The sequence below is a fragment of the Amphiprion ocellaris genome, chromosome 21, assembly GCF_022539595.1.
Source record: "Amphiprion ocellaris isolate individual 3 ecotype Okinawa chromosome 21, ASM2253959v1, whole genome shotgun sequence".
Taxonomy (NCBI): Eukaryota; Metazoa; Chordata; class Actinopteri; family Pomacentridae; genus Amphiprion; species Amphiprion ocellaris.
In genome coordinates this window covers 23,768,057-23,795,010 of record NC_072786.1, presented here as the reverse complement: position 1 = coordinate 23,795,010, position 26,954 = coordinate 23,768,057, and the positions used below count along the sequence as shown (strand labels likewise).

At 40.0% G+C, this 26,954-nt stretch overlaps 2 protein-coding genes across 2 annotated transcripts; both read right to left on the bottom strand.

The window, feature by feature from the left end:
• Positions 1-660: 660 nt before the first annotated feature.
• Positions 661-12,057, bottom strand: LOC111580606 (NXPE family member 3-like). Its single transcript, XM_035956418.2, has 7 exons — positions 11,948-12,057; positions 11,695-11,839; positions 7,745-8,182; positions 6,350-6,645; positions 3,304-3,374; positions 1,902-2,108; positions 661-1,824 (listed from the first exon to the last, which is right to left on the bottom strand). Exons 2-7 carry the CDS (start codon positions 11,821-11,823, stop codon positions 1,271-1,273), a joined length of 1,695 nt encoding a protein of 564 aa, XP_035812311.2. The 5' UTR covers positions 11,824-11,839; positions 11,948-12,057; the 3' UTR covers positions 661-1,270.
• Positions 12,058-12,285: 228 nt separating this feature from the next.
• LOC118471494 (NXPE family member 3-like) lies at positions 12,286-26,314 on the bottom strand. Its single transcript, XM_035956427.2, has 3 exons — positions 20,735-26,314; positions 19,346-19,552; positions 12,286-19,268 (listed from the first exon to the last, which is right to left on the bottom strand). Exons 1-3 carry the CDS (start codon positions 20,862-20,864, stop codon positions 18,715-18,717), a joined length of 891 nt encoding a protein of 296 aa, XP_035812320.2. The 5' UTR covers positions 20,865-26,314; the 3' UTR covers positions 12,286-18,714.
• Positions 26,315-26,954: the final 640 nt, after the last annotated feature.

Genomic DNA, 26,954 nt, shown 5'->3' with positions numbered 1-26,954 from the left:
TATGAGAGCTTTGAGAGTCAGCCATAACATTAAAATTGCAGAGTCAGAAAATAAAAACATTGAGCTAAAAATGTTGTCAAACTCAGGAGAGGTGAGAGAAACTGCTGAGTTACTCGACCTGCTTTTCAACACCTAACTGCTTCTTTTAAATTATTGTTGTATTTATATCCCCAATCATTTCAACTATATCCCACCTTATTTTTTTAATTTGCCCTCCTCACCAACTCTTTTTTCAGTGCTTTATTCTTGCTATATTTAAAGAATGCAAATATAGTACAGTACACAATATAAAATGTAACCATGATCAACTATGCTGCCTAAGTTAGGCCTAGAGCAGTAAATCCCAAATATACACGATGAGCCAGTGAATGGTCAAAACCAGAAACTGAATCTCCCTGGAGGTAAAACTATATTGGTACCAAAAAACTGTCTCCGGAAATCACATCACGAATAGCACTTTAAAAAATGACTGTGGTAAACTACAATCACCTTGAAGCAAGACGAGACGAGAGATGAGAAAACAAGTCGAGTTTCTTCAGATGAGTGACTGTGAGTCTGTTTCATAGACTGGGATTATGTATGAAACTTCATGGCATTATTATCTGTCTCTGCACTGGCTACAGAGTTCCAGCGTCTCCAGGAATCCCAAACATGAGGATGTATGTGTTAAGTTATCTTTATTATCCAACCTGGGGTATTTTTGCATGCATAATATACAAAAGCTGTTTGATGAAAGTGGAATAAAATCAGAAACCACTGCACTTCAGATCTGCTGCAAATCTAACCATATGTTTAAAAAATACTTGGCCACAAAGGGAAGCACTCTAACAAGAAAAGTATTCAGATGGCGCAATACTCCACCAAGGCTGCTCAGCCGTTGTATGATTTCCTATGGATAAGTCCTGATACAACTATGGTGGTGAATTTGTAGTAGGATCGCAATCATGTAATCGTCAGTAGGCAGCTGATGTAGTGTTCATTTGTTGTCATAGTTACAGTGACGCCGTGCCGCTATCTCTCAATGATATAGAAATCTTTAACAAATCAGTGGTTCCAGACTGTAAGCCACATCACTGCCAGAATCTAATGAGGTGGTCCTTGTCTCATTTCTGACCTTTCCTGAAAATTTCATCCAAATTCATTTTTCTGTTTTTGAGTAATGTTTCGCACAGACAGACAAACAGCCTAACAGATGAACAAACATACACTGATCGTCACATAACTCCGCTGCGTTCCTTGGTGGAGGAATAACTAATTGTAACCTAGTAACCTAGCCACTCTTTATAGGGCAAATGTAGGACAAGAGAACATTGATCATATTCTTAATTATAGGAGGTTGTGGGTGGAGGTTGTGAGGTAAGTGGTGGGCCAGGACCATCTCCCAGGCATCCACCAGATGAACATTCAATCCTTTAAATATGGCCCTGAGTACTTTGTCATTCTGCAGTGAGTACCAGTCACTGTTGACCAGACTCACTCTAGATGGCAAAGCTTTGGGGTTTGCTGTCCGGATGATGACCACTGTACCTGGAGATCTGTTCAGCAGGCGTATCACCGCCCTGCGGATGGTCTGCAACCGCCGGATGTAGACCTCCACTGGGAAACTGCCAAAGTGCGCCCAGATGCCAAAGATCACGACAGTGTTGGTGCCTCCGATTACAGTGTCTAGTTCATTGGCAATGTAACGCAACTCACTGATTGGGACAGGGGCACAACGGAAAGGAGGACCATGGCAGCGAAACGTCATCAGGATGTTGTTTGCAAAGTCCATGGCCATGAAAGGTCCATTTTTCTTATGGCTGTGCAGATCAAACTCCTTGAGATCTAAAAGTATTACAGAGGAAACAGATTCAGTGTAAAGAAAATGAGTTTATTTCCTTCAATCTCTGAGAGGCAAGTACCTGGTAGTGCTCCATTGAAGTACTCAAACCACTGCCTGATGGTGGAGTCTCCATACAGGTGGACCACTTTGCCTTTCAGACACTGAGTGATGGCTGAGGGGGTGTTGAACTGCTGAACTTTGGTGCCACTTAGTGTTTGCCATGCACCCTTGTAGTAATAGCCAGAGGGTCCAGACTCCATATTGCTGCTGTTCACCACTGCTTGACCTGAGAGGAGGGAAAGATAAGAATAACTTTGTTGATAAATCCCTTGAAAAGTTCCAAATCAGTTTATTACCAGTGGAGACCCTCGTAAACACTTCTCTTTGAGGTCTTTGTGGACTCAGTTTTCTACCCTCATTGCCCCCACCTGTTCACAATAAACACCCATCTACCCAGGATGTCCTTGAATGAACATATTTGCTTGGACAATAACACATAAGTGCATCACAGATATGTAGTCTTCAAAGTTTTTAAAAAAAGACTGTGGTTTTTGTGGCGGCAGTGTGTAGTGGATTTGTCTTTGTCTATTTTCGGCCACAGATTAGTACACAACTTGTACACCGCTAATTAGCAGTCCATGTTCATTGTGATAAAAGTACATGTCACTCATTACAACAGTCACTCACTCATACATGTAACATTTAATGTATATTTTTAATGGTCATGGTCAACTTTTGTTCTACATTAGTCTGGTTAATCTACATAATTAACAACACCAAAGAGTTTGACCCTTAATATTTATTTTTCTCAAGTACAGTTGTATTTTATATAACGTTTGCAGAGTTTTAATCCTTAATGTTAAAATTACTCAGGTAAGTTACTCAGGTAAATTGACATTGTAAGTAACAACACTATAGCCTTCACGTCAATATTTAAAGTTAATTCATGACCTTATTTTCCTTACTTTGTTTTTCTCTATCTGTAATGGTTACTTGTCACAATTGTGTTTAATGGCTTCGAAACAACAGTTGACGCTTATGACAAAAAGACTTGTTAGTAGCATAACTTCATTGCGGCTTCTTTCTTTAATTCTTTGCAGCACATGTAGCAGAGTAAGCATCACAGCTGAGTGTTTGGAGTCAAGTGGTATCCTCCCGCTAAATAGTTTGTAAAATACACTATTGGGAAGTTACTGAACAATGGCCCCCTCAATTCTCCATGTCAGTGTAACTCTAACATATTGTGTGCATCTATACATACTTAAAAAATATTCAGCGTATTCAATACATATTCAGTACATATTCAATATGTTGAAATTTGTTTTCTCCCTTAACATTTGTATGTGCGGTGTTTGTGATATTAATACTTTTTGCAGTTCTCACTTCTCCAGCTGGCCTGAACAAATGTTTTGCAGATGTTTAGTTTTCATTTACTGTCATTGTTAGGCTATGGTGGTTGTAGTAATAAGAAGATCCTTTACCTTTCTGTCTTGGCAGCACAGTGACACTTGCAGGTCCTGAAGCTGGAATTGAGACTTTCAGGTTGACTCGGCTGAAGCAAAGCATACATAATAAAATCTTAAACATTTGAGGTTAAACCTAGAAAAATCAATTAAGAAGTTAAAGCTGCACTATGTACTGTTTTCCAGTACACAATGAGTGTGTGTAATGTGACAGATAGGCATTTTCATGTCTTTACACTAATTTTTAGGCTTATAATTCTTAAATTTGCAATTTCAGTTCAGTTTCACCACTCATCAGCATCATTTATTTGACATAGAAGCCAGCTGTTTTCAACAGACAACGCTCTGTGTAAACACTACAGACTAATAAACGGTTGGTAAAGTCACCATCCAGCTGGTGAACATAGGGGATCATATTGCAGCTAAAGAGCCACTCTGTAGCGTCGATGGAGAGCAAACCAAAAAAAGAAAGAACAAACAGCAGACTTGTATTTACCAGGCAACCATTAAGACAACTGCAAATGAATATCGGTGTTTGTGAAGGAAAAATTGACTGAGGTGGTTCTAGTTTATGACATCCTAAATGACAGTGCATCTGCCAATTGCAGTCACCTGGAATCAAGTGTAGGTAACAAGTCACCCCAAATTACTCTACAAGATGCCACCCTTGACCAATGTTTCTCCTAAATTAAGAATGTAAACATGTTTATGCTCTCTGTCCCTAATATGACCCTGAAGGTACGTGTCCACTAGATGCGATTTTCCCACACGGCAACATACCGCATCTGAAAATCGCATGGCCGGTGGGCGGTCACTAGCGGACCACAACATTGTCACGTGACCGAGCTTTCAGCTTGACGGTCCGGCAAACAAGTTGGATAAACACAGCAGTTCGGCCGCGAACTTTCCCTTTCATTTCAAAAACACTTCAGCGAAAAGTATTTCTGAAAGCATTTGAGGCGAGAAATAATCTGTTCAGCAGCTGAATCTGTCCTCGTTTTAGGTCACCGACGCCTAATTTAGAAGTTTGAGGACAGTTTCACGATGCGTGGAATCTCCGCTCGCCGCATCCAATTTGCATAAAGTAGAAGTCCAGTCTACTTCATGCAAATGAGCTGCGGCCCTCTCCGGGAGAGACTCCTTAGAACTGATGCTGCCAGTTGCTCACTGTATCACTTCTCCTGATATCAGTAAACCTTATTCTCAAAATAAGCCATCTGAGTCTCCAGAGTGTGTCTGAGTTTGCCTCCTGATTCTTCTTTCGACATCGCAGAATTCCCTATCAAATTGGCATCACAAACAGGATCTCCACACAACAAAGACTGGTAAGTGCAAATTTTAACAAATTTTGCAAACTGCCATGTCTGAGTTTGGCGGGATTATGTACCTGTTAAAAAAAATTTAAACAAAATTTTTGAATAATAACTTCTATGGTATTGAATCTACATTTGTATGATACTACATTTGGACATTAAATGCCAGTCGGCTGCCTCAAGAGGTGAGTCTGGCGTATATGCATGTGGATTTCAGTAGTCATTCAGGGCTAGTGGGCAAATTTGAAGCACAAAATTCCTATTCAAATTTGTTTTGAAAAATTTTAAAGAATGTCAAAATTTATCTAAAAGATCATATTAAAATTGTCCCTGATCATAATTAAAAATTGACACATGAGAGCTCAGATGCAGGTGAGAGTGATGGATATGCGCCTTCTGCTTGTTTTCATTGCGGCTATGTTTTGTTTGTGTGTGTGTGCATGAATGCCTGTTGTCGAGTGAAAGAAATTAACCATGGGTTGTTATCAGTCCAAATCAGGCGAGACTCATTGTTCAAATGTGAAATCAATTAATAATTCTCATAAAGCACAATCGGAATCTAACTCTGATGCATCCTCAGCTAAAATTAAATCTGATGCATCTACGCTGGTCAGTGTAGCAGGAATTCAGTCATTAGCCAGAGTTAAGAACACAGATGAGAAACTTAAGACCATTGCTCTTCTTCAGGAAGAATTGACTAAGATAAAGAATAAAGAAGTTGAAGCTGATTCAGGAACAGGCTCAGTTTCAGGAAACGGTGATGTAGAGAAAGGACAGAGTAATGATGAGTTGATGAAAAAGGATAAACAGTCTGAGCGTTCTTCACCTGTTTTTCTTCAAAGTGGTAAGACAGAGGAGTCGGACCCTTTTGAAACTAATCCAGCTTTCGATAAATGCATGATCGTTAACACAGCTGTGTGTCACCCATGGAGCCCGGCGGAGGCCAGAGATATAGTGTGTAGTGCACCAGATCCTTTCACTAGCCCCATGGAATATCTTGATTGGTTGTGGGTTACAGCTACATTGTATAATGTTCTAGTTCCAGACATGCAGGTATTGTTGCATTGCACCTATGGCATAGAGTGGTCTGCGGTTGAGGAATCTTTTGATCTACCCTTCACTGAAAATGTCCAGTGGCCTGACAACCTAGACATGCTGACATGGTTAACAGAGAAAGCTAAAAAGGCAATATTCAAACATGCACGATGTTTGAATAAATAACTAATTTCTTTCTGGTTCATCAAGAGAAAATCAAACTTTTACAGAGTAAATTGGCAGTAGGATAAATAGAACAGGAAGATCAATCAGTAAAATATATTACAAGCTGTGCCTATCAATGTTTTTTATTAAAAAAAAGACTTTGTAAAGTGTAGTGTACCATCATTAGTTAATTAAATTGAAAATATTAATTGATAAAGGAGCTACATTTTCTGCTGTACGCTTCACTGATAAATGTTTGGACTCCTAGTTCTAAACTAATCTTCACTGTAGGAGTTTTAGGTACCCCATAATTAAACCATTCGTTGAACAAGCTTATGTTCCTCCATGTTTGCTGGATGTAAACACTCGGTAAGGGAGCTTTAACAAATCTACTGTGCATCTGTTGGTTTCTGGAAGGATGGTATCCAAAATAAATAGAAATTGTAGTGTAATTCTGAGTGGTCACCTTAATTTGTTTGATTTATGACATGTTTTACTGCAATAATAACTCCAGAAATTTCCTTCAAAAGACAACAACAGAAGTTACTCACAGCTGAAAGAGTTTCTCCTCCTTGGCCTTGAGGTTTTGTTTGACTTCTCTCATGGAGTGGATGATCCTGGTATCACAGTTTAGATTCTTTGGCTTGAAGCAGAACCAAGGTTCACCTGTATGGAGGTCAGTGTAGTTGCACAGTGGCTGTTGGGTCGAACGCAGGAATACGTTACAGATGGTAGTTTCAGAGATGGAGCCTGAGCGGAAGATGCTCTGGAATTTAACCCTGTCAGGCTGTTCACTGTTCAACCTACGTAGCACCGTGACGGCCTCGCTGGGGTGAACCAGTGTCACCTGATAGGACAGAGAACAGAACTTGATTTAATTTCAAGAATTACTTGAAGCTGCAACCCCTGTTCCTGGCATAAAGTTGATGTATCACAGATTAAACAACTCCATTGGTCCACCGCACAAAACATTATTTTCAGGAATAAGACTTCAAAATTGTGAGATGCTTGTTCTTTTTTTAGGCGCTATTCTTGGGAAGTAGATTTCAACACATGGATGGAGAATAGCCTGTTTGCTAAATATCATCCCAAAACCACAAACACCCAGTCAGTCCAATCGCATTTCAAGTATTTGAAGGATGAAGTACAAAATCAAAAACTAAGAGCAAAGGTGGAATGAATTAACTGTCTGATTGTCATCATGCAAATGTTGCATGTCCAGCTAACAAATATACCTACAGTAGTAGACTAGCATTACTTCCAGGACCAAGAAGTATTTTAATTGATGTCAGTTTATCAGGTTACAGTTTATGTCACATCAGGCAGATCCACTGTGTGTTTCTTTTACCAATGGGAAGCTACTAACAGAGCATAGGCTAATTTCAGCATCTGTGTTGGTCGAGTAAATTTGGGCATGTTTATACTCCAGCAAATCGAGCCAAACTTGTGTGACGTGCATCAGGCTCATCAGGCAAAACAGGTTTCTTTAAGAAACAACAGTCTGATATTATATTTTCCCCTGATAGTGGGAATGCTACGGCTAACTAGCTCTACCCTGCAATTCTATAATGCAGCTTCATGGGTTATCAACTGATTTGATGCTGAACTTTTGCCTAGAATAGGATTCTTTACCCTGAGTCTTTTACCATGATACCATGTGTATATAGTCGTCAAATGCATTTTACATTCCTCTAATTTGAAAATGAGTCAACTTGAAGCTTTAAAAAGTCCATTTTCAATCAACTTCTGAATTAGATGAATCTGACATTTAAACAGACAAGACAGCAAAACTAGCAGTTGCTGTCTAGAAATAGGATTCCAAGTGGTGAACCTGTCACTCTTATTATTCTAAACTTAACTAAGTACAGGCCTTGGCTATCAGTCAATTGGAAGATAGACTAACAACATTTAAAACCCCCATTTAACATGGGAAATTTTATTATCACCTCAACCCATGCGCTTCCTTTCCAGATTAAAGAGAAAACAGCAGAGTAGGAGCCATTGAGATGATCCTCCACTTTCCCAGCAACACCTGCACCAAGAGTCGGGTTGTGCAGCCGAGCGAATAAGACGTCTCCTCCAGACTTCTTAGGATGGCCTTGGAAGTCACACATTTTGATCAGCACCTTCAGCTTGTCCCCTACATGCCACTGTCCTCCTCCAGTCTGTGGAAGAATGGTGAAGGTGCTCTTAGCCGGATAACTGGCTTCCTTCACGGGAAGAGGAGTCGGCAAAGATGGAGTTTCTGGCCAAGCAATAGATTCTAGTAGGAGTTTTTCTTCGAAATCCTCTTTGGGGGACAGTGGCTGGACAGTGCAAAAATCATGATGTTTCTTAGGCACCGCTCTTGGAGGGATGATGGTGAGGTTTTCCTTTTTCTGAAACTGGTAAAAGGTCAAGAGAGAGATGGTGACAGCAATGCTTCAAACAAAGGGAAGACCAGAAAAATGTTTTCTGCTCTTTAGAACAGAGTGATGTACAAAAGGAGGGATTTCAGGGAGATGAACAGAACTGAATTTGGATTTGGGCCTCTTGCAGCTTTACACATGGGCAAAATAACAGGAGCTGAAAGGTTATCAATCTGTCTGCCAAAAGCTAACCCTAACCCCAATCCTCATCCTCCACAGCAAAGGGTTTGTGTGTTTCAAGGTCTTGTTCACCAAAACTCACATTGGCTGAAAGAAATAATTTTGACTTGTATCATCACCTTGGTGCTAATTGGCACTGATGGTGTGATTTAGACGCTGATCAAAGGCAACGCTGTCTAATGCTGCATTCAATGAACCTCATATGAGAAGTTGGACTTGGGTCATTCTTTACCTTGGTTCGATGCACAAAGTCCAAAAAAAGGTACGTTTTCTCATGTTTTATACATTTAGATATGAAACTCATAAACAGTAGAGAAGCTAGGTTTATTTACTGTTTACTGTATACACTGTAATTTTGTGGGAATCATGTCAAATGTTGAGGTCAAAATTGAGAAACTCTATCCATGTTACAAAGTAGGAAATGTGAGTTCTGGTGCCATTTTACTTGATTTTCCTAGTCAGAAATGGGAAATTCTGACTTTCTACTTGCACTTGCAGCATTGTGACACATGCAGCAAATACTGTTGACTCTCTGTCTTTTTGTCATTGTGTGTTCAAGGTAGGCTCTGGGGCAGATTTGGGTTTACCAGAGGTTAAAGAGTGTTTCCATCCTTGTCACTGGTGATGGCTCAGAGAAGATTGCCATAACTTGATATTTAAAACTTGTCTTTGGACTGTGAGGAAGCAATCAGCGACCATTGGCATTAGACTGTGTTCCTTTTTATCTTCAGAAGTATAACTATCACTCTGGTTAATGTTCCTCATTGATTTTGGTATATACTACTAGTCAGACTTCTGGAACCACCTCATTTAATGTTTTTTCTTTATTGTCATGACTATTTACATTGTAGATTCTCACTGAAGGCATCGAAACTATGAATGAACACATGGAATTATGTAGTAAATAGAAAGTGTGAAATAAGTCAAAATATATTTTAGATTTTAGAATCTTCAAAGTAGCCACCCTCTGCTGTGTGCTTTGCACACTCTTGGCATTCTCTGGATGAGCTTCATGAGGTAGTCTCCTGAAACGGTTTTCCAACAGTCTTGAAGGAGTTCCCAGAGATACTGAGCACTTGTTGGTCCTTTTACCTTCACTCCGTGTCCGTCTCAACCCAAACCATGTGGACTGGGTTTAGGTCAGGTGACTGGAGGCCAGGTCATCTGACACAGCACTCCATCACTCTCCTTCTTGGTCAAATAGTCCTTACACAGCCTGGAGGTGTGTTTGGGGTCAATGTCCTGTTAAAAAATAAATGATGGTCCAACTAAAGGCAAACCAGATGGGCTGGCATGTCGCTGCAGGATGCTGTGGTAGCCATGCTGGTTCAGTGTTCCTTCAGTTTTGAATAAATCCCCAACAGTGACACCAGCAAAGCACCCCCACACCATCATACCTCCTCCTCCATGCTTCACGGTGGGAACCATACATGTAGAGACTCATCAGACCAAAGCATAGATTTCCACTGGTCTAATGTCCATTCCTTGTGTTTCTTGGTCCAAACAAATCTCTGCTTGTTGCTTTTCCTTAGTAGTGGTTTCTTAGCAGATATTTGACCATAAAGGCCTGATTGGTTCAGTCTCCTCTGAACAGTTGATGTAGAGATGTGTCTGCTACTAGAACTCTGTGTGGCATTTATCTGGGCTCTAATCTGAGCTGCTGTTAACTTTCCATTTCTGAGGCTGGTGACTTGGATGAACTTCTCCTCAGCAGCAGAGGAGACTCTTGGTCTTCCTTTCCTGGGGAGGTCCTCATGTGAACCAGTTTGGTCGTAGAGCTGGATGGTTTTTACGTCTGCTCTTGAGGATACATTCAAAGTTTTTGCAATTTCCCAGGCTGGCTGACCTTCATTTCTTAAAGAAATGATAGACTGTTGTTTCTCTTTACTTAGCTGATTGGTTCTTGCCATAATATGGATTGTAACAGTTGTCAAACAGGGCTGTCAACTGTGGACCAACCTGACTTCTGCACAACACAACTGATGGTCCCAACCCCTTTAAGAAGGCAAGAAATTCCACAAATGAACCTTGAGAAGGCACAGCTGTGAAGTGAAAACCATTTCAGGTTCTACCTCATGAAGCTCATCCAGAGAATGCTAAGAGTTTACAAAGCAGGAATCAAAGTAAAGGATGACTACTTTGACGTGTTTTGACTTATTTCACTCATTTTTTGTTTACTACATAATTCCACATGTGTTCATTCATAGTTTTGATGCCTTCAGTGAGAATCTACAATTTAACAGTCATGAAAATAAAGACAAATCATTAAATAAGAAGGTGTGTCCAAACTTTTGACTGGTAGTGTTTTTAAATGAAATAAATCAAGTTTTTAAATCTCTCCTGAGATGTTATCTAATAGACATTAGGTGCATCAGACATACATATTGGATTGAACCTCACTGATGCACACAAACACCACTGATGAGGTGAATCCAACTAAAAGCCATGACTTTACGTCGAATTCTCCTACTGAATCTTTACAGAACACTGCAGAGGAGACTGAGGTTAAGTGACACATGACGAGGAATTGTAAGCAACATGGAGAATAACGGAACACAAATCAATGTTTCATTTACTCTTCTTTTACTCTTTAAGTTGAAAGAGTAACTTTACATAAATTAATTATTTTTAAATGTGAAAATCCATATCTGGGAGAGAAATAAAGTCCAAAGATCCTCAAAGTCAGTTTCACTCAGAAATGTGCTACAGCAGCTACTGTTGGCAAAAATTATGGAATCACCAGTATTGGATTTAACTGGACGCAGGTGTTAGTTTTGGAAATGGAAATTTACAGGGTGATTCCATAATTTTTTCCTCAGAATTGAGTGATTCCATATGATTCCTGGTTTCACAAAAAATTCACACCTGGATGCCTGTGAGTCCTGTCTTGTTTATGGGCTGTTAGCCATGTGAGCTGGAGTGACTATAAATTCTGTAACTCCCCATTAGTCAATTAAAACTAAAGAAGCCTCTTGGATGAAGGATGAATGTCTGCAAGAACCTACAAGAGAAAACCAGTTGATTTTGACAGAAGCTTCTATAACTACCATGACTTTATGACTGAGAATCTTTACAGACACATTACAGACAAATGTAATTAAAATACAGTAATATCTTACTTTGTTATGCATTAGCCCCAGCACTTAGAGACGGTTAGTAAAACAGAAAAAACTTAGACAAGCTTTTGCTGCAACCTGCCTAAAGACAGTAAAGTTGCATGTTTTTGCCAAACGTTATGAAAAACATTTCAGTAATCTTTAACATATCAAGCAGCAGCAACAGTCACCAAAAAATAGACAAGTCCTTACCTCCACAATGTGTATGAAACACAGCACACAGATTAGGACAATCACAGTCAACAAAAAGAAGGTTCGTGCCGCACCGTACTGTGGCCGGTAAGTGGTGACCTCCTGTGTTTTATGATCTCTGAGCGTCATGATTGGTGATATGTCCCTGTCAAGAAAATGTAGAAGTACGGTGCAAAATTGCATAAAATATGATGATTGTCAACATTTAGTATTCAACATCTATCAGTAAAATCCTGCTGAAAATAGGTCTTACCTCAGCAGAATGTCATCTGAAAATGACACGTGAATTCTAATGAAATTTTATGGTCACTATTCAGCGGATTTTATTGCCTTGTACTGAAGTTTGTCCTCTAGACTTCCTGATAATAAATGAGAGGCTTGTGAACACATGCAGCACTTAACTCATAAACACCAGTATTTCATGATGGCCTAACAAACCTTTCTAACCACTCCCATATACAGCTAGAAAAAAGTGGGAATACAGCCTTTTCTCTGGCAAGCCTTAAGCACCAAAATTCAAACAAAGTTCAGAATTAAATAACTTGAATTATAAATGCAGCATAATTATTATATGCATAATTTTCATGTTAATTCAATGTGTTTTATTTACATGAAATACACGTTACATGATAATTATTAGACCTTTTGTCTTCAACCTTCTGAATTCCAAGGAGCTTCTGGCCTCTTGACACATTTTTACTGACTTGCTCATTGTTCACTGTAGTATAAAGTCCCACACCTCTGTGGAAACAGCACAGCCATGGCTAGACGCAGAGAGAAGCCAAAAAAATAAAATCTTTTGATGCCATGACAAAGTTATAATGGTATAAATAATTAAAAAAAAAAAAATCAACAAAATTCACAATAAACCAAAGGAGGGGGAACCTACAAAACTGACACAGAACCAACTAAACTAAACAGAAGGGGTGCTCACAAGATTGGGGAGGCAGGCTTGAGGAAAAACAGAGTCCAAATATGACTGAAGCTGAAAGGAAGCAAAAACAAGAACTGGGCGAAATCCAGGGGGGGAACTACAGAGTCCATAGGGCTGATAAAGTCAGGAGGTGGCAGGCTTGGTGGGGAGAAACAGAATCCAGGAGGGCAACAGAATCTATGGTCCGACAGGGAACGAGTGAATGAGCAGAGTTTAAATAGTGAACAGGTGATGTTGTGGGCAGGTGAGCTGATTACTGCAATGAGAGTCACCTGCAGTAATCAGCTGAGTGTAGACAGGTGAAGCAGGGAGAGACAGAGACAGGGACGAGAGAGACAGGAGGGAGAGAGAAGACAGACAGAGGGAGCCAAAGGGACAGACAGGTCAACACAGACAGATGCAGAGTAAACAGGAGGAAGAAGGAGAGACCAGGGGGGAGAATGAAGGAGAGGAACAGGGGCTGGAGCAGAGACCATAACAATAACTAACGCAATAGATTACAAGAAACATGCAATAGGATTATTTATTGTCCTGAGTGAAGCATTCAACACTGTAAATCATGACATACTAATTAATTAAATAGAACGGCAGGGGATTAGAGTTGTAGCATTACAGTGGGTGAACAGTTATCTAAAAAACAGGAAACAGTGTGTGAATATGGAATGCAGTTATCAGTTGAGATGTTTGGACATTGTGTGTGGTCTTCCTCAAGGTTCTGTGCTGGGCCCAAAATTGTTCAATATCTATATTAATGACATTTTTGAAACTTCTCAAATAGTCAGATTTATCTTATTTGCAGATGATACAAATATATTTGCATCAGGGGACAATTTAGAGCATTTGTTACAATCTGTCACTTCAGAATTAATAAATATCAACAAGTAGTTCCAGTAAAATAAGCTATCATTAAGGCTAAATAAAAGCAAAATTATAATATTTGGTAATGGTAAATCTAATGTTCAAGAAGCTGTCCAGATAGTGGGTGTAGATATAGAGAGCTTTCATGAAATTAAATTCCTTGGAGTCATTATTGATGATAGAATTACTTGGAAACCTCATATGAAATGCATACACTATGGTATGGGGCAGTACAATTAACCTCGTATTAATCAGACAGCTGTTTTTGGAGTATGAATATTGGTTTTAATGTGCACATTAAAACCAATATTCATATTCCAAAAACAGCTGTCATACATAAGGTTAATTTTCTTGAACACACAAATTTATTATTATTTTTAAAGTCAAAGTTATGAAATTTTATGACATTGTGGAATTTCAAACTGCACAATTTTTATTCAGAGCAAGGAAAAAATTGTTACCATGCCAATTGAGTAAATTTCAAGAACATGCTGGTGGTTATAAATTACGAGAAGAATTAAATTTTAGGGTATCAAAACAGAATAACAATGAAAAGTTTTAGTCCTATAATAAATGGGGTACGGCAGTGGAATAAACTTGAGATGGAACTGAAACAACGTTCAAACATCAACCAATTTAAATATAAATACAAACAAAAAAATTTTGGAAGGTATAGTGAAGATGAACATAATGACCACTAGGGGGCACCGTAGTCCAGATTTGCAAGTGATTCATTGATTTAGAGTGTTGAAGTTAATTGTCTTTTTGCCTAATTGAAATTATTGGTGGTGAATTTGTTTTTCATTGAATATTTTTCATGGAACTGATTGGAATAAGTGAATGAATTTTGGGGTGGGATTAAATAAGTTTTAACTTCTTCCCACTCCCTTTCGAACATGTTGAAGTTTTGTTTACCTCTCATTCTCCTTATATGGGAAGCATGATGTATTACTTTAGTTGCTTTTGTGAATCATTCGTTGAATGTTTTTAAATTACATGTTCGAAGTAAATAAATAAAAAATAAAAAAATAAATACTTATTATTGTTTCCACAAATGTAAATTAAAGCTGCTCAGTGCAGAAATTTGAAACATCACAATATCATTATCAAATCAACCTTAAAGTCTTGATATGATGGAGATTTGCTGTTATTTTTTGAAACATATTTTTTTTAAAAAGGTCTAGCTGCTTTTATCAGAACGCAGTAATAATGTTGATTTTCCTGGAAGATCTTTGTTCTGTCAGTAATGTTAGAACCACCAACGTTGGTCAGTGCAGACTTGGATGTATCTGTGTTTTTCTCAAGAACAATAGCGCCCTCTTCCTTTTATGCACTGCAAAGCAATCCAGCAGCTTGAAATCCAACCTCAAGTGTAGAGCAGGAAGATACTGATAGTTTTCTTATTTATGCTTCACATGGCAGCTGTAAATGGCTGTTCTGGTTTTATAGTAAAACTCTGAATTGTAAAACTTTCTTTAATTGTTTCCACCTCTGTCCAAAGGTGATGCCATCCGTGGTGTTTATCAAGGTATTGAAGAATGGCTACGGCTTCAGCACCACTGACCGTGACAACGATGGGTGCTCCCCATGCATCTTTGGTGACATTGCAGAAAGTGACTGTTCCTCTTCAGAAGGTGGTGGTGGTTGGTGGTACAGCAAGTGTGGCTCTGCCAACTGAAACAGGGACTTCCATGCCACTGGTCAACACATTTTTCGGTGTTCAGGCCTCCACTGGCGTACTTGAAGTGAAATTCTTGTGATTATGTCATTTAAAACAACCAGTCAGCCTTTCCTTTTAGAATGTCTTATGCACTTGTAAATCTACAACATTTGACAAGGTTTTCTTCCAAAAACACAAAAAGAAAGGCTTTTTATTATACCTACTGCATGTACTAGACAGCTGTACAGCTGTGCCTTGGTTTAGGATATCAAAGTAGATTGCGATGCTCATTGTTGAACAAATTTCCCTCTTAGTCCTTCGAAGTTTGCTGTGGGGTGTTTATTGGTATTCAGCATACGGAGGGTTCACCAACACAGAGCATGAGTCTGTGAAGGTCTGTGAAGTCGACCCAGAACATTTGCAGAGTCTACATTTTATAGGGATGGTCAGAGAATGGGTCAGAGGATAGGGAGGGGGCCGTATGTAAGACAAAGGTGGATAGTGGTTCATTTGTGTATGGTTGTTAGTCAGTGACAGAGTAATACAACAGAAGTACAATAGATAATTGAATAAAGAGATCTGGCAGACAGATAAAAATAGCAAAGGTGTGACAACAAAAGGTAAGAGGGGGTCTGAAAGACAGTAACAAATAATAAAATATCAAAGAATTGTGAATAACTGTGGGAAATGGAATGAAGGAGTGACACGTGGCACTAGAAGGTATCTCTAAAAGGTGTGCTATTTTCTTCATCATCATTTACAGTATGAATTTTGATGCTTTACACATGATTTACAATTACAGTAAATATATCAACGTAACTGTTGTTTTTCCTCCATAATGTCCTGTAAATAATAGGACATGGTGCAAATAAACACAAATGATTGACTTCAAGCATTGCATCAATTACCTGCATACTGATGCAGACTTTTGTGGTCCTATTTCAGGGAAAATTTAATCTCATAAATACATGGTGATTTTGGCAGAACCAACAGCTGCACCGCTGTTAATTAAGACAGAATTTAACAGCCTGTGCTGTGCCATCGCAGTTACTCACTATGTCAAGCACATGGACAGTACGAGAAGAAGGACATAGTCACCTACTGGTTTGTGAACTTTTGCTTTAAAGTCTGAACTTTGACTGTCGCCATCTTGATCTTCTGAAGCCAGATAAAACAAGGGAAGGGCAGATTTGACTGAAAACTTGAGGACACTCCAAAGCCCATACGGTAGAGACATATCAATCACAATGTGGCCCCGCGCTGAAATATATTCTGCTTTTCTGTATATTTTGCTCTAAATGGGACCATAATTTACAAAATGAACATCACGTTCTTTTGGGGGAGACTTTAACCGAGAGTGATTTAGATGATAAACACATTAGGAAAATCCATACTGAGAACTTAAGCACTGTCAGTTGCTCGTAGAATTCTGTACACTTGCACTTCTTTTTGCAACCAGAAAAGTCGTCCCCTACTAGAGATTCGAAAGAATACAGGTTTAAGACACCTCAACTTCACTTTTTTAGACCTGGAGGTGACATCCATCTTCTATTCATAGTCTTTGGTCAAGCAAAGGGCACATACAGCCAGCCACCCAGTGAGCTTGGTGCATGCAACAGTCAAATACTCCAAGGAACAATTGATTAAACTGTGGGAGTGTTTCTGAGTCCCATCAATTCCTGCCACCCGCTACATATTGAGGTCACGATTTGGTATCTTTACATAACGTATACATGCACAATACACACCTGTGCTCAGTGCAAGGTCATTTTGGTTGTGGGTACATCTGTATTAAATGGCCACAATCTATGTTGCTGTGGTTTCTGATCATTAATAACAAAGAAACAAATGCTGCATTTCTGACAATGCTATATGGGGGAATTAGCATCCTTGGCAGAGTACTGCGCTCTCTGAGTGCTTTTCTTGTTATGATTTTTAATGTTCATCTATCTGTGAAGATTTGTTGGCTCAAGGGCGCCCTCTCTTAGATAGTAGGTAAATGCTGCTGGCAGTGTTGAAATGCTGCCAGTTCATGAAATACTTGCCCTGGTTGATGTGTTGTGTGACTGGTCAGTATTTATTCTGTTACTGTTGAGGTAGTAATAAATAGTAGCGTAAAATTATAAACAAGCCTTCCGTCTTTCGCTTTTCACACAAGACAGAATCAAGATGCTGCTTTAACCAGTCAGCTACGGTGAAGTGCAGCTCAGCTTGGTTACATATGCATAGCTCAGCTTTATTATTTGTTAACCTTCAATTGTTCTACAGCTTTATTAAACTTTCTTAATTGAGACAGTGAGGTAAAGAGGGGTGATTTCATAGATGTGTCTGAAAACACCTAAAGAGAGACTATGAGAGCTGTGAGAATCAACCATAGCATTAAAGTTGCAGGGTCAGAAAATAAAAACATCGAGCTAAAAAATGTTGTCAAACTCAGGAGAGGTGAGAGAAACTGCTGAGTTACTCGACCTGCTTTTCAACACCTAACTGCTTCTTTTAAATTAATGTTGTATTTATATCCCCAGTCATTTCAACTATGTCTTACTTTATTTTTTTAATTTGCTCTCTTCACCAACTCTTTTTCAATCATTTATTTTTTGCTATATTTAAATAATGCACTTATACTATAGTACACAATATAAAATGTAACCATGATCAAACATGCTGTCTGAGTAAGGCCTAGAGCAGTAAATCCCAAATAGACAAGATGAAAACCAGAAACTGAATCTCCCCTGGAGGTAAAACTATATTTGTACCATAAAATGCCTCCAGAAATCACAACACTAATAGCACTTTGAAAAAAACAAGAAAAGCACTCAAGAAAGCGCAGTATTCCACCAAGACTGTTCATTCCTCAATTTGTGGATTCAGATTTTATGGCAATACAGAATCTAGCCATTTAATATAGATCAATCCACAAACTAACCAACTAAATTGAAAAAAAAAAAAAAAAAACTTGCATGAGCACAGGCATGTGTTGTGCATGCATACATTATGTACAGATTTGCATGAATTGATGCAGGTAACTGACACAGCGTTCACTTGTTGTCATGGTTACGGTGACGCTGTGCCAGCTGCTATATCTCGCAATGGAAAATCCTTAACAAATCCATGGATCCAGACTATAAGCTGCATCACTGCAAAAATCTAATGAGGTGGTCCTAGTATCATTTCTGACCTTCCCTGAAAATTTCATCCAAATCAGTTTGTCTGTTTTTGAGTAATGTTGCACGCAGACAGACAGATTCACAGACAAACGTACGCCGATTGTCACAAAATTAATTACTGTGGCAAACTACAACATCTTGAAGCAAGACCAGTCAAGTTTCTTAGAGGTGGAAGTTAGCTCCCAGATGAGTGACTGTGAGTCTGTTTCATAGACTGGGATCATGTATGAAACTTCATGGCATTATTATCTGTCTCTGCACTTGCTACAGAGTTCCAGCATCTCCAGGAATCCCAAACATGAGGATGTATGTGTTACGCTATCTTTTTTATCCAACCTGGTGTATTAAAAATAACTAATTGTAGTTAGTCTTTTCTGTGCATGGATTGCTGAAGACAACATCTAGCCACTCTTTATAGGGCAAATGTAGGACAAGAGAACATTGATCATATTCTTAATAATGGGAGGTTGTGGGTGGAGGTTGTGAGGTAAGTGGTGGGCCAGGACCATCTCCCAGGCATCCACCAGATGAACATTCAATCCTTTAAATATGGCCCTGAGTACTTTGTCATTCTGCAGTGAGTACCAGTCACTGTTGACCAGACTCACTCTAGATGGCAAAGCTTTGGGGTTTGCTGTCCGGATGATGACCACTGTACCTGGAGATCTGTTCAGCAGGCGTATCACCGCCCTGCGGATGCTCTGCAACCGCCGGATGTAGACCTCCATTGGGTAACTGCCAAAGTGCGCCCAGATGCCAAAGATCACGACAGTGTTGGTGCCTCCGATTACATTGTCTAGTTCATTGGCAATGTAACGCAACTCACTGATTGGGACAGGGTGACAACGGAAAGGAGGACCATGGCAGCGAAACGTCATCAGGATGTTGTTTGGAATGTCCATGGCCATGAAAAGTCCATTTTGTTTATGGCTGTGCAGGTCAAACTCCTTGAGATCTAAAAGTATTACAGAGGAAACAGATTCAGTATGAAGTAAATGAGTCTATTTCATTCAGACTCTGAGAGGCAACTACCTGGTAGTGCTCCATTGAAGTACTCAAACCACTGCCTGATGGTGGAGTCTCCATACAGGTGCACCACTTTGCCTTTCAGACACTGAGTGATGGCTGAGGGGGTGTTCAACTGCTGAACCTTGGCGCCACTTAGTGTTTGCCATTCATCCTTGTAGTAATAGCCAGAAGGTCCAGACTCCATATTGCTGCTGTTCACCACTGCTTGACCTGAGAGGAGGGAAAGATAAGAATAACTTTGTTGATAAATCCCTTGAAAAGTTCCAAATCAGTTTATTACCAGTGGAGACCCTCGTAAACACTTCTCTTTGGGGTCTTTGTGGACTCAGTTTTCTACCCTCATTGCCCCCACCTGTTCACAATAACCATCCATCTACCCAGGATGTCCTTGAATGAGCATATTTGCTAGGACAATAACACGTAAATGCACCACAGTTATGTTGTCTTAAAACTTTTTTTCAAAGAACTGTGGTTTTGTGGAGGCTGTGTATAGTAAATTTGTATTTGTTTGTCTACTTTTGGCCACAGATTAGTACACAACTTGTACACTGCTAGTTAGGAATTCATGTTCATTGTGATAAAAGTACATGTCATTCATTACAACAGTCACTCATTCATACATGTAACATTTAATGTATATTTTTTATGGTCATGGTCAAATTTAGTTCTACATTAGTCTGGTTAATCCCCATAATTAATAACATCGAAGAGTTTGAGCCTTAATGCTTATTTTTGTCGAGTAAAGGTGTATTTTATTTAATTTTTGTAGAGTTTTAATTCTTAATGTCAAAATTACTCAGGTAAATTGACACTGTAATTGTCATCGTATGGCCTTAACTTCAATATTTAAAGTTGTTAATTCATGACCTTATTTTCTTTATTTTGTTTTTCTCTATCTGTAATGGTTATTTTTCTTGACACAGTTGTGTTTAATGGTTTCGAAACAACAGTTGAGGCTTATGACAAAAAGACTTGCTAGTAGCATAACTTCATTGCAGCTTGTTTCTTTCTTTAATTCTTTGCAGCACATGTAGCAGAGTAAGCATCACAGCTGAGTGTTTGGAGTCAAGTGGCATCCTCCTGCTAAATAGTTTGTAAAATATATTGCTGGAAAGTTACTGAACAATGGCCCCCTCAATTTTCCATGTCAGTGTAACTTTAATATGTTGTATACATCTATATACACTTAAAAATATTCAACATATTCAATACATATTCAGTACATTGAAGTTTTTTTCTCCCAAACATTTGTATGTGCGGTGTTCATGATATTAATACTTTCTGCAGTCCGCACTTCTCAAACTGGCCTGAACAAATGTTTTGCAGATGTTTAGTTTTCATTTACTGTCATTATTAGGATATGGTGGTTGTAGTAATAAGAAGATCCTTTACCTTTCTGTCTTGGCAACACAGTGACACTAGCAGGTCCTGAAGCTGGAATTGACACTTTCATGTTGACACCGCTGAAGCAAAGCATACATAATAAAATCTTAAACACACACAAGCAAAACTTGGAAAGCATTTTGAGGTTAAACCTAGAAAAATCTACTAGGAAGTTAAAGCTGCACTATATAATGTTTTCCTGTACACAATGAGTGTGTGTAATGTGACAGATGGGCATTTTAGTGTCTTTACACTAATTGTTACACTTATGATGCTTAAATTTGCAGTTTCAGTTCAGTTTCACCACTCCTCAGCATCATTTATTTGACATAGAAGCTAGTTGTTTTCAGCAGACAAAGCTCTGAGTAAACACTACAGACTAATAAACAGCTGGTGAAGTTATGATCCAGCTGGTGAACATACTGGACCATATTGCAGCTACAGAATCGGATAATTCCCTTTAGCGTCGATGGAGAGCAAACCAAAAAAAAAAAAAACCACAGTGAACAGCAGACTTGTAGTTGCCAGGCAACCATCAACACAACTACAAATGAATATCGGTGTTCCTCCATGTTTGCTGGATGTAAACAATCGGTAAGGGAGCTTTAACAAATCCACTGTGCATCTGTTGGTTTATGGAAGGATGGTATCCAAAATAAATAGAAATTGTAGTGTAATTCAGAGTGGTGATCTTAATTTTTAGGATTTATGACATGTTTTACTGCATTAATAACTCCAGAAATTTCCCTCAAAAGACATAAAGGATGGTCTGTTGAGTATAAAATCAAAAACTTAGAGCAAAGGTGGAATGAATTAAACTGTCTGATTGTCATCATGTAAATGTTGCATGTCCAGCTAACAAATATACCTACAGCAGTAGCCTAGCGTTATTTCCAGGACCAAAAAGTATTTTAATTCATGTCAGTTCTTAGCATGTTGATCAGATTCACCTCAAATTTGGTGACATAAGCCAGAACACATTGATGATGATTCCCAGAGAAAATGGTGACTCGTCGTCAAGGGGCGTGTCTGTGGCGGTGCGGCGAATTTTGATTTCTCGCCATGAAAATTGAAGTATTAATATCTCAGCTGGACAGGGTCCAATCTGGACCAAACTTGATATGGTGGACACCAGTCCAGGTCTGAACACATCCACACTGATAAATTTAGAAATACTCATAGCGCCACCTATTGGCAACAGGAAGTAATTGTCATTACATTTGCACCTACCATTGCCAGAAACTTTGTCATATCATCTTGAAAATTGGTCAGCTGACTGGTTATGCCTAGACGATGCCACAGTGTGAAGATTTTGACGATTCATAAAACACTGTTGCTGTGGCAACGCATCGTTGCCGTAATAAACAAAGTACTTTTTGACAGGTTAAAAATGCTCAAATGCTCGCCAAAATTGCCACACATATCTGGACGGGCAACCCATTTGATATTTTGGGGAAACTGCACATGTGTGTGGCAAAATGGCTCCATAGCGCCACCTGAAAATTTTCAAACAGTTACTACGGCCAGTACGTTTTAGCTAGAATCATGAAACTTGGTAGGCATATGTAACTCATCAAGACACACAAAAATGTAATTGACACCCATGGCCAAAACCCAACAGGAAGTCGGCCATTTTGAATTATATGTCATATGTATTGACAATTTTGGGTCATTTTTAGACATTTTCAAAAGCTATAAACTCAAACAGGGTAACACCGAGAGAGCTGAAATTTGGCCAGGATGTACTCCAGGCATGGGTGATCAAAAGTTATCAAAATGCTCATCTTAAGTCTGAGGGCGTGGCCATGGCGGCCTCGTGAATTTTGATGCTTCGCCATGAAACATCAACTGCTGTGTAACTGCCCTAAACATGCTCCAATCTGCCTCAAACTTTACAGGTGTGATCAGAGTCCAGTCCTGATCACATCCATAGGCCGACATAAACTCTCGGTCGCAGCGCCACCTGGTGGATGGAGGGAAATGCTCTATAACTAGCCTGGACATGGTCCGATCTGCCTGAAATTTTACATGTGTGATCAGAGTCTGACCCTGATCATATCCATATCCATAGGCCAATATAAACTCTCGGTCGCAGCGCCACCTGGTGGATGGACAGGAAAAGCTCTACAAGTAGCCTGAACATGCTCCAATCTGCCTGAAATTTTACACGTGTGATCAGAGTCCAGCCCTCGTCGCATCCATAGGCTGACATGCACTCTCGGTCGCAGCGCCGCCTGGTGGACGTGCCTGGATTCGCCGACCAGCAAGGATGCGAGGACCCGTCCAACGCTGCTTGCAGCTTTAGTTTACTTTTTGATCGCAACAACTTGTCAAGATATGGAAATGATTTTAATTTGATATTCATTTCCACGTGTAGTAATCCTGACACCACAGCATACAAACTAAACAGGAACTATTAAGGAAGAAGTTTCGGTTATCTCCCTGCCTTGTAAATGGAGAAAATTTAGAAACGTAATTTTTTATTTTTAAAAAATGCATAAAAGTTTTCTTGGTGCATGAACTGAGGCTGCTGACTGACCTTATATTGCACAATGTTCAGTGTCTTTAAATATTTTCACAGTAAGGATTCATCTGTCGATCTATCTATACCTGAAACCTGATCCTCTGTATATAGTCTTCTACATGTTTGTTGTTTTTTTTTTTAAGAATAAAATCATCTGTATATAATGCTATGGGCAATTTTTGCACCGTTTTTTTCTTATTTATTCTTGCACTGCCTTTATACTCTTATACTTTCTCCTTTCCTAAGGAAGAAGTTTCGGTTATTTCCCCAGTTATGTTTGAAATGTAACATTACTTCTTCAGCTCAGTGCATCAGTGATCATATTGGTTTAGTGGTTGGAAGTCAATAAAACATTAGCGTCAGTCAAATTGAATGCGTCAGTGGATGGAAGTGGTGGTTGCCTTGTGCTGCTCTTCACTTCACTGCAGCTCCATGGCTCCATCTGCTGGACGGACAGAAGTGCAGCAGCTGATGGCAGCTTCTTTGACCTCACGCTGCTGTCAGACCCACAGATTAGGGTTTATTTCAGATATATATAATAGAAAATAGTAATTAAAAAATAAGCTGATGTTGTATTTTTGCAGCAGTGAGTTTTACAGGGTTAAGAGCAACCAGTCAAAGGTTATTACTGAGGATTTTAAACAAAAACATTCAGGCAAACAGTTAACATCATAGGGTGCCTGACATGTTTGTTTTTTTTCCGGGTCGATACAGATTTTTTTTGTAATCAAGGAGATCAATAACAAAGATTTGGAATCACTACACATTTGCAGAAAAAATAAAGTTTTTGAACAGCACATAAAGTTAAGTTAAAATTAAAATAATCACGAGTTGCAGCCTTTGCTTATTTATGTTTTACATGCTGAAGTTGTCCTTCAGTGTTTCACTGATCAGATTGTGCTGTGGGCAGGAACAAGATCAGAGGGAGGCAGCTGCAGCAGACCCAAAGTAGTTTCACATTCATTTATCTGATCAGATTTCAGGGGGCTTTTTTTTTTGTTTTGTTTTTTTTAAGAAATGGGACCAATAATTGAAAACATGCTAAATATCAGATGGGATCATTGGTGTCACAGGACATCTGCAGACACAGGTCAAAGATTACAAGGAGTTTATTTAACGAATGAATCTAAAACCAACACAGAAAGGATAACTAAACCAAGGTGAAAACAAAAAGGGGAAACCAGAATAATTGTAGGAGAAAGGTTCTGGTTTCAAAGTCTGTGGTCTGGCAGAGAGAGGAAGAATGAAGAACCGGGCCTTCGTGGATTAAGGTGATTGAGAACAGGTGAATCAACCCCCACACCTGTGAGAGAGATGGATGGATGGATGGATGGATGGATGGATAGATGGATGGATGGATGGATGGATGGATGGATGGATGGATGGATAGATAGGTAGGGAGGTAGATGGACCATAGATAGATGGATGGATAGGTAGATCCTGCAGTGGGGAAATTTTCAGTGTGGCAGTAGCAGATAGGAAAAAAAGTAAAAAGAAAAGCAGCACTCAGTGCACAGATATAAATAGATGCTTTCTCCTTAGAGAAGAAATAGAAATGCTTGTAAAAAAAAAAAAACCTGTGAAATTGCACATATTGACTTATTTACATTTTATTGCAGTTACTTCATGGGTGATCTGAACTACTGGGAGCAGGCTTGATTGAACATAGTCTGACTGCTGCAGGAAGGAAGGACCTCCTTCAAACATCGTGGGTGAAGCAGTCTGTCCCTGAAGGAGCTGCCGGTGATGGTCCTGTTTCCTGCAGGGGGTGGGAGATGTCCTCCATGATAGACAACAGCTTTGTCATCATCCTCCTGTCTACCACCAGCCCAGGACAGAGCTTGCTTTCTTAACCAGTTTCTTTAGTCTCTTCCTGTCTGCAGCCGTGATGCTGCTGCTCCAGCAGACCACTCCATACAGGATGGCTGATACCACCACACAACCATAAAAGGTCCTCAGAATTGCTCCCTGCACCCCGAAGGACCTCAGTTTCCTGAGCAGGTGAAGTCTGTTCTGACCTTTCTTACACCGTGCGTTGGTGTTCTATCTCTAGACATGTTTGAATGTCTTTATCAATAAATGCTCAAACATATGTTGAGTGTCAGCTCAGCTCTTTGTTCCATACATGTAAATGTTCCTATGTGATTGGTGTCTTGCAGTCAGAGTGTAAAGAATTGAAGCTGTCAGAGGCTTTCTGTGGTGAAGAGGCTGCAGGACATCAGCTGCTCCAACAGGTGAAGCCTTTGTTCTTTGGCTCCAACCAGAAGCAGCAATAAATCAGCATGAGCTGCAGCTTATCCACCTCATAGAGTGTATAATAAAGAAACCAAGAGGTTTTAGTTGATAGCCGTCACTAGCAGTGTGTTGTTCAGGTTGTGAGGAGAAGTAAAAAGCTTACAGCACCTGGTATTCCCAGGTAGTCTCCCATCCAAATACTAACCAGGCCCAACCCTGCTTAGCTTTGCAGATCAGATGAGATTGGGTGTATTCAGTCTCAGAAACAAACCTCACATGATTCAGATCTCCACTCACACCTTTTATTTGTCGTTTGGTTGCGCCAGTACTAATTGATAGCATCATTTAAGCAAAGTTAGAGCAACATCTTGTAGGACAGGTGGTGTAGAGGTAAGTTTTTTGCCTCCCCGGTACCTTAGTACCTTTATTATCTTCACTTCCTTAATACTTTTGTGTACCATCATTTACGAAAACTAACAGCTACACCCAGTAGGAAGGATAGTGCAGTGGTAAGTTATCTGCCTCTCATCCAGGAGGTCCTTGGTTCGAATCCAGCTCAAGGCTCTTTTTACACTTTGGCTGCATGACAACCTCTTGCAACCATCATTACAACAAACTCCACCAGGGACCTTGTGTGACAGATAGCTCACACAGAGGGTGTGTGTCTGTCATGTGGACGGTCATGGTTCGAATCCCCGCTGTGGTGTGGAGTGTCACTGGAGTGGACTGGACTGGACTGGAGTTCAAGGATCCTGGGAAAAAGTAAAACCAGGAGATTTACCCATAAGCAAGGCACGAAGGCACGAAGGCACGAAGGCACGAAGGCACGAAGGCACGAAGGCACGAAGGCACGAAGGCACGAAGGCACGAAGGCACGAAGGCACGAAGGCACGAAGGCACGAAGGCACGAAGGCACGAAGGCACGAAGGCACGAAGGCACGAAGGCACGAAGGCACGAAGGCACGAAGGCACGAAGGCACGAAGGCACGAAGGCACGAAGGCACGAAGGCACGAAGGCACGAAGGCACGAAGGCACGAAGGCACGAAGGCACGAAGGCACGAAGGCACGAAGGCACGAAGGCACGAAGGCACGAAGGCACGAAGGCACGAAGGCACGAAGGCACGAAGGCACGAAGGCACGAAGGCACGAAGGCACGAAGGCACGAAGGCACGAAGGCACGAAGGCACGAAGGCACGAAGGCACGAAGGCACGAAGGCACGAAGGCACGAAGGCACGAAGGCACGAAGGCACGAAGGCACGAAGGCACCTTTCCTTCAAGAAGATTTTTGGCAAATTTTGCCCAAATGTAAAAAAAAGCTTTAGCAGGGTGGGGGATCAAACCTGCACTCTCCAGGTTCCAAACCACCACCACTACCTCTGGACTACCAGTCCTACATACCCAAATACAGGCTTTTCTTCTATTCGTCAAGGCGGTGACATCAATACTGAAATAAAAAAAAAAAACAATC

Coding starts and splice junctions, on each gene's coding strand:
- LOC118471494 (XM_035956427.2), bottom strand. CDS start 20,864: ATGCTTTCCAAGTTTTGCTTGTGTGTGTTTAAGATTTTATTATGTATG. Junction 19,553..20,734: donor TGTGTTGCCAAGACAGAAAG/GTAAAGGATCTT, acceptor CCCTCCTCTCAG/GTCAAGCAGTGGTGAACAGC. Junction 19,269..19,345: donor CTTCAATGGAGCACTACCAG/GTAGTTGCCTCT, acceptor TAATACTTTTAG/ATCTCAAGGAGTTTGACCTG.
- LOC111580606 (XM_035956418.2), bottom strand. CDS start 11,823: ATGACGCTCAGAGATCATAAAACACAGGAGGTCACCACTTACCGGCCA. Junction 3,375..6,349: donor GAGGAGAAACTCTTTCAGCT/GTGAGTAACTTC, acceptor GCTTTGCTTCAG/CCGAGTCAACCTGAAAGTCT. Junction 2,109..3,303: donor TGTGCTGCCAAGACAGAAAG/GTAAAGGATCTT, acceptor CCCTCCTCTCAG/GTCAAGCAGTGGTGAACAGC.